The 7,998-nt window shown below is 40.8% G+C and overlaps 1 protein-coding gene and 1 non-coding gene across 2 annotated transcripts; both read left to right on the forward strand.

Moving 5' to 3' along the window:
- The first annotated feature begins 51 nt into the window (after positions 1 to 51).
- LOC139569931 (protein dpy-30 homolog) lies at positions 52 to 4,878 on the forward strand. The gene is made up of 4 exons (XM_071391321.1): positions 52 to 320; positions 2,578 to 2,618; positions 3,996 to 4,138; positions 4,559 to 4,878. The coding sequence occupies exons 1-4, from the start codon at positions 311 to 313 to the stop codon at positions 4,629 to 4,631; spliced, it is 267 nt and encodes an 88-aa protein (XP_071247422.1). The 5' UTR covers positions 52 to 310; the 3' UTR covers positions 4,632 to 4,878.
- A 2,915-nt stretch (positions 4,879 to 7,793) lies between these two features.
- trnah-gug (transfer RNA histidin (anticodon GUG)) lies at positions 7,794 to 7,865 on the forward strand. Its single transcript has one exon. It is a non-coding gene; the product is annotated as a tRNA-His (tRNA).
- Positions 7,866 to 7,998: the final 133 nt, after the last annotated feature.

A 7,998-nucleotide genomic window follows, 5' to 3' on the forward strand; every position in this document is an offset into this window, starting at 1 on the left:
CGTTGTTCAAGCGCATATCTGCCCTCTCGTTGGCTGGAATGGTCCCACCTGATCTTGCGTCCTCCCGACTACCTTCCATTTCTAAAGACATTTATTTTCATTGTTAGAGCGGTCATTTGAGCATCTGGTCAATATAATAGATAATCTGTGGAACTGCGTTCAGAAATGTCAGTACTAGCCCTTTAAAAGTCACATTTCCGGAATTTGGATAGCCAATCAAAGCGCCTAATTTTCTGACGACTGCTCGGTTAGTTCTCTCTGGCTGTTTGTTGGTTCGGCGGCGACATCAATTTAGGAACCAACATAAACCATGGCAGAAGGTAACCAAAGATACGATTATACTAATATCTAACGCCTACGATCATGTAGCAAATATTTATTTGCAGCGGGTTTCAGATTTATAAGCGTTTTTAGAAACCGAAGATTAGAGACCACGTCGAGTAGCTAGCAAGCTAACATTAGCTAGCTCATAGTTGGCGACTTGTCCAGTGTTGGGGAGTAAATGAACAATTAACGTTACATGTATATAGAAAATATCAACTAAACAATTTCGAAGATTTTACTGTGTTACAGTTCATATAAGGAAATCAGTCAATATAAATAAATTGGGCACTAATACATGGATTTCAACATGAAAGGGAATACAGATCTGTTGGTCAGATACTACCTTAGAAAAAAAAATAAGGACAATAAAAAAGTAGCTGCTTGGATCAGAACCAGTCAGTATCTGGTGTGACCACCATTTGCCTCATGCAGTGCAACACATGTCCTCCTTTGTATAGAGTTGATGAATCTGTTGATTGTGGCCTGTGGAATGTTGTCCCACTCGTCTTCAATGGCTGTGTAAAGTTGCTAGAATTTTGAATTACATATTTGGAATGTGGCCAAAATAGCTTTTTACCACCTGACGAACATTGCCAAGGTGCAGCTGTTTCTCTCTCGGGCTGATACAGAGAGACTCCTCCATGCTTTTATTACAAGCAGGCTTGACTACTGTAATGCTCTCCTGTCTGGTCTACCCAAGAAAGCTATTGGTCAACTGCAAAACATACAGTATGCTGCAGTGTACTGACCAAGACCAGACGGAGAGAACACATTACACCGGTTTAAAGGTCTCTGCACTGGCTGCCTGTGAGTTTTAGAATATATTTGAAGATTATTCTATTGGTTTTTAAATCAATCCATGATTGTGCACCCCAATACATGTCAGACATGCTTTAAGTTATGTACCCAGTAGGTCCCTCAAGTCCTCTGGCCTTTTAACTATCCCAAAGCCTAGGACCAAGAGGCATGGAGAGACAACCTTATAACTATCCCAAAGCCTAGGACCAAGAGGCATGGAGAGACAACCTTTTAACTATCCCAAAGCCCAGGACCAAGAGGCATGGAGAGGCAGCCTTATAACTATCCCAAAGCCTAGGACCAAGAGGCATGGAGAGACAACCTTATAACTATCCCAAAGCCTAGGACCAAGAGGCATGGAGAGACAACCTTTTAACTATCCCAAAGCCCAGGACCAAGAGGCATGGAGAGGCAGCCTTATAACTATCCCAAAGCCTAGGACCAAGAGGCATGGAGAGACAACCTTATAACTATCCCAAAGCCTAGGACCAAGAGGCATGGAGAGACAACCTTTTAACTATCCCAAAGCCCAGGACCAAGAGGCATGGAGAGGCAGCCTTATAACTATCCCAAAGCCTAGGACCAAGAGGCATGGCGAGACAGCCTTTAGTTACTATGCCCCCAGCCTCTGGAATAGCCTGCCAGAGAACCTGATGGGGGCCAAGAGGCATGGAGAGACAGCCTTTAGTTACTATACCCCCAGCCTCTGGAATAGCCTGTCAGAGAACCTGATGGGTCTGAATCTGTGGACATATTTAGTAGAGATCTTAAAACACACATTTTTAGATTTGCCTTTCCTTGGGGTGCTTTTTAATAGTCCATTTTGTTATTATTTTGTTTTTTAATCCTCTGTTGTGTAGTAAATGTTTGTTTTTATTTTCATAGTTATTTTTATTTGTTTTTTCCTGAAGTAACTTTAGTTCACTAAACAGTTTTTTTCTTAAAGGTGGCTTTAGTGTAGCTTAACTTCTTCCAGTGTGAAGTCATTTCCTTCCCCAGCCCCGCCCCCAACCCCGCCATCATCATGTTCAGCCTCCTCAACCCCGCGGCCGCCGTCGTCATGTTCAGAGTGGCTTCCCCGCCGCCGTCATCATGTTCAGAGTGGCTTCCCCGCCGCCGTCATCATGTTCAGAGTGGCTTCCCCAACGCCACCGTCATGTTCAGAGTGGCTTCCCCAACGCCACCGTCATGTTCAGAGTGGCTTCCCCAACGCCACCGTCATGTTCAGAGTGGCTTCCCCAACCCCGCCGTCATGTACAGTTGACAGAGACTAGCTGCTAGAATCATTTCCATCTGTTTTCTGCAGATGGTTGGATGCTTTGACATTTTGATCAGAACAGAGACCAATGCTATCATAGAAATAGAACAGCTAAGTCACTTTGTTTCAAGCCCTGACTTGGATACCTGATCAACACCTTTGCCTTTTTACTCACATTGTGTTTTGTTGACATTCAGATCACACGGGCATGGATCAGAGCATGGAGAGTCATACAGCTGTAAGTTACTGTACTGTGTGTTGAATCAGAGTCTGGGCTTACAGGAGACGTTGAATATGGCGATTCTCATTTAAACCCAGGAAGCAGCCATTCAACTTGCCATTCACCAGATTTTCAAGCTTAATAAATGTCCAAATACGTTTTGGTACTTACCAAAGAATGGCGTTTCGCTGAACAACTAGCGTCAATGCTACCGTTACGTACTTCCACAAAAGGATGAAATAAAAAGTTACATGCACCCGGGGAAAAAATACATTGTCTGGAAAAATTAAAAGTATAATTTTTTTGACCAAGTGTGCATGTGTCAAATCCACCTCTTCTGCACCTCCAATTAAATTTACTCATTACTGCCACCCACAGGTCGGCTGATCCAGCAGCAGGAAAGGTCTGATTTTTATCACCTACAACAACAGTGTATTAAAACCTCATAACAATCTGTTTCAGCCGTGCTACATGTAATAATATTTAATGTAAGTAGATTTAGGAGACACATTTTTACAGTGATTTATATATTTCTAGATGGACTTTATTCAGTAGACACTAGGCTACATTTTTACAGTGATTTATATATTTCTAGATGGACTTTATTCAGTAGACACTAGGCTACATTTTTACAGTGATTTATATATTTCTAGATGGCCTTTATTTAGTAGACACTAGGCTACATTTTTACAGTGATTTATATATTTCTAGATGGACTTTATTCAGTAGACACTAGGCTACATTTTTACAGTGATTTATATATTTCTAGATGGGCTTTATTTAGTAGACACTAGGCTATATTTTTACAGTGATTTATATATTTCTAGATGGCCTTTATTCAGTAGACACTAGGCTACATTTTTACAGTAACTGTACATTTCTAGATGGGCTTTATTCAGTGTATTGTAATTACATGACTAATATTGAGGGAGATGCAGTAGAGGTTGATTTGGCAGATGGTCAAATAAAATATTTATATTCTTTTCAGACAAGGCATTTTTCCAGTTGCATGTAACTTTATTTAAACCTGTTTTGGATGTACATACTGGCAGTAATGACGATAGTTGCTCAGAGAAACTCCATTCTTTGAACATATTTTGACATTATTAAGCTTTAAAAGCTGGTGAATGGATGCTTCCTGCGTTTAAAGGAGAATCGCCATATTCAACGTCTCCCGTAAGACCAGATTCTGGTGTGTGACTGTTTTAGGGAAATATTAGCCTCTGCTACAGGGTTTCACCTCAAAGTGAATGAAGCCTTGAGCTGAGGTTAGGGAAGTATTAGCCCATGTTATAGACATCGATGTTACTGTTTAATAATAACTTTACTGTCTACATGATGGTGAAGCTAGGGAAATACAGGCTGACATGCTTCTACATTACTCCTCCCTTCCAGAAGATCGAGGATACCGAGAGGTCCAACACAGAGAAGATGTCTAAACAGAAAGTGGATCTTCAGTCTCTCCCAACACGGGCATATCTGGACCAGACTGTGGTGCCAGTCCTTCTACAGGGGCTCTCTGTGTTAGCCAAAGAACGGTGGGCTTAAATACATCAAATTTAATAAGGTTCTTTTTTTTTTTTCGTCAAAGTGCTTTACAGATACCCAGCCTAAAACCTGAACGAGCAAGCAAGTAGGCAGAAGCACAATGGCTAGGGGGAAACAGTCCCTAGAAGGCAGCAACCTAGGAAGAAACATAGATGAACCAGGCTCCAATACATATCCTTTCCTTGTCTCTTATGCTGTATATCCCCAGTCTCACAACATCAGCCTGTGTTGTGTGGTTAGGCTGGGCACTGAAATAAAGAATAGATACTCGCACACTGAATAATGCCCTCGTTGTTATTATTGGACGCTGTGCCAAATAAAACAACACGTTTCTGTATAATGGACCAATAAAGATATTATATAATTTTATTTACGTTTTATTTGTATTAATCCTAGCTCTTCTCTTCCAGGCCTCATAATCCCATTGAATTTCTAGCTGCACATCTCCTCCAGAACAAGTCTCAATATGAGGACCGCATCTAACACCTCTGAAGAAACTACACTGGTCGACTTATCATCAGAGACAAGCTGTGTGTTTCATTTTGCATCTGAATTGTAAAGTGTTTTTTGTTTTTTTCTATACTGTATGTACCGGCTGGAGTATACTGATTTCTTATTATTTTCTATTATACATGTTTGTTGAACAAACACTATTTTTGTTTCTGTAATTGACTGTACGTGTTAGTGTGTTACTTCCCCACATATACCCATTAAACATCCATGACTGATATCAAATGTCTGATATTCTGATTGATATTCTGATTTAGAACATTCTGCATTCATAAGAGAACCAAATATCACAGTCATTGTAAGTAAAACTTTCCTCCTGTAAAGTAAAGATCAGCTAAATCATTGCTAGTAAGCAGTGCTTGACTTGGGATTAAATAAATTCAGGAGCTGTCATTTCCCAAATCGGTCCACTAGACTACATTCACTGAAATTCACAAATTACATTATGCTATATAGAAACTTCTGATTATTCACTGTTTAAGGGTTCTTACACATTTTACATTTACTTCTCCATGACTTTTAACCACATTTTCATTATAGCTTGGAAAAGTAAGCATTATTAACATTTCAATGGCTGCTGTGTCTGATCCCATGTAGGCCTACCATCTCCTGCCGTTGTGCCCTTGTCAACATGTGGTCAACCCTCCATCTGGAGAGCTCCTGTTTTGTGCAGGCTTGGCTTTTGATCCAGCCCCGAAACACCCAAGTCTGCCCAAGGTCCTGTTGAGCGGCTGATGTTTAGGGCTACAATGTGGTTAGAGCAGGGCTTGAACAAAAGCCTGCACACCCAGTAGCTATCCTGGAGGATGGTTGCCACCCTTGATATAAAATATTACAACCATATTATTCCCTCATTCAATGGATACAGTAGGCTACTTCAAAGCCAGGAACTGTATCTAACTAGACATGTTCACATACAGTATAAGGCTCTAATATGCATGTTTCCGGGGAGATCTATTCACAGAAAATTATTTGTCAATTAGGCTATTATATTTTTAACCTTGTCGAATTTACATGGCTACTATTTAATTGAGGGGAATCCCAGCTTTCCAACGGTACAGATTTATTTAGGCTATCTACAGTGCTGGCGGAAAGGGGTCAACATGAATGCTTAGGTAGCTATAGTTACCTAGTGAGAACTGCTACAAGTTATGTTTTTAATTGGTTATCTAGTTAGTCTGTTGTCTGTCATTATTTTATACCTGCTGCTGAAATATCGCTTGCTCTATCCTCGGGCAACGGCCCACTCACACTGATTCACATCCAGCACACAGACATGCACTAAAAGGTCATTCCAATGATGGCTGATAAGTCGATTTTTTTTTAAAGTGATTCATAATATTTTAAAAGTGTGCCTTTGTGAATTAATTTAACAAACAAAAAATTCCATGACTTAACATGACCTTACAAAACCTTATTTGACCATTTGGAACATTGCATCATGTGCGTTCAGGTTGACGCATTTTCAATTTTCGCAATCTGGAACAGCCTACTGTCCTGCACAGATTGACAGACGAGCGGCCAATAAACATGAACAAATCAGAATCCGGAAATGAGTCCCCACTCTGCATTACTATTCAACGCAGATCCCGCCTTTATTGCGCATTGGTCAACCTTTTTTGCCTTGGTGTATGAATCTGGGCCGGCGATAGGCTACTTTGTTTTATAGAAGAGACGTATGCAAGTACTACAGAATCCCACAGATGACATATGGATACAAAAATAACTGCCTCGTTATGTCGAGATCACAATTTATTTATCTCTTGATCACGACATAACAAAAGTTGTTTTGTCAATGTCACGAGATAATTTTCTCATGAGATTAACTATATAAATAGGAATATAATAATTTATGATAGATTGACAGTATGGTTGAGCCGGCAGAGCCCACTGTGGATCAGCACGTGTTTTTATTGATTGCTAAACTAGACATGTCATGCTAACATCATGCTTTCATTTGTGTTTGGTGCTCGTTATCAGTTCATAAATTATAATGTTAGCAGGCCAGATGTTCCTTACCATGAGCTAAGAGCTCTTGGGGCATCTGAGCCCTAAACAATACATGACAGGCAACGCTGTCTCCCAGGCTGTATGCCACCCCCAAGACCAAAGCCAATCGCATGCAAGCAGCTAACTTGGCTAGTCTTGTGAGCGAGCTAGCTAGCAAGTTAGCCAGGTAGTCTTGTTAGTTAGCTAGCTAGCTATCTAATTATATGTGCTAGTTGTTAGCATGCACAACTGATATGTGTGTAATTGTAAGGGACACTTCATGTTTTATGGATAATATTTACATTTACAGTGGGTGAGCTCCATTTCTGACAGGCTGATCAGATTCAACTTCAGCCTCAGAGCTTGATCAAATTCAATAGCAGTCTCAGTGGCTGATATATCAGGATTCTACCTTGTAGGCTGTTTCATAGGTAAAGCTCCTTGCAGGCAGATTAGCAGTCAGTGCATTATGTATATGATCAACACTGGGTGGCCTCTATTTCTGGCAGGCTTATCAGATTCAATAGCAGCCTCAGAGGCTGATAAATCAGGACGCTGCCTAGTAGGCTGTCTGCAAGGAGCCTTACATATGAAACAGTCTACAAGGCAACATTCTGATGTATTTATTGTGTATTCCTATTGATTCAACGCCCACTGCGAAATCGGCCTCAAAACAAAGTGACTTTATTAAGAGCATGTGGAGTAATGAGTAGCATTCTTTGTTTTCACATGTAAAAGTGATTGCTTTTAAACTTTATCTGCCTTTCCGAATGAAGACGAGTTAAAACATTTATTTAATGTTTCTGGCCTTGTTGACCAAATGACCGAGTGGCACAGATGCCCGATGATGTAACGCCGCTCAGCATAATCGAATCCGCCCATTTTGCATGGCCCAGTGCCCCTGGTGGGCCGTGTTTGTAAATTTTAGACCATTCCATTGGTCCTTAAGTGAAATCTCCACTCAACCGGGCCAAGGTGGGCCAAAGAAGTCCCAAAAGTGCACGGTTTACATTGAGAAAAATCAACCTTGTACCATGATTTCAATTAAATGAGAATTACAGGATAAGCAACACGTTCAACAAAATACGGTGAATGCGCGTTGTATGTGGGGGATAGATCTCATGTAAACATCAGCCCTGGTAGCTCGCCGTGATCGTATAGTGGTTAGTACTCTGCGTTGTGGCCGCAGCAACCCCGGTTCGAATCCGGGTCACGGCATTGCGGTACACAATATCACGGCATAAGGGCTCTTTTTGAATAGCTTCAAAACGTAATAGCTATTCTTTGTTACGATATCTATTTAAGTATTTCATGGGAGGAAATTAAGAAATATATCATATTTGCGTGCCGT

This window comes from Salvelinus alpinus, chromosome 3 (assembly GCF_045679555.1).
Source record: "Salvelinus alpinus chromosome 3, SLU_Salpinus.1, whole genome shotgun sequence".
Lineage (NCBI taxonomy): Eukaryota > Metazoa > Chordata > Actinopteri > Salmoniformes > Salmonidae > Salvelinus > Salvelinus alpinus.

Coding starts and splice junctions, on each gene's coding strand:
- LOC139569931 (XM_071391321.1), top strand. Junction 2,619..3,995: donor GCATGGAGAGTCATACAGCT/GTAAGTTACTGT, acceptor CCTCCCTTCCAG/AAGATCGAGGATACCGAGAG. Junction 4,139..4,558: donor TCTGTGTTAGCCAAAGAACG/GTGGGCTTAAAT, acceptor CTTCTCTTCCAG/GCCTCATAATCCCATTGAAT.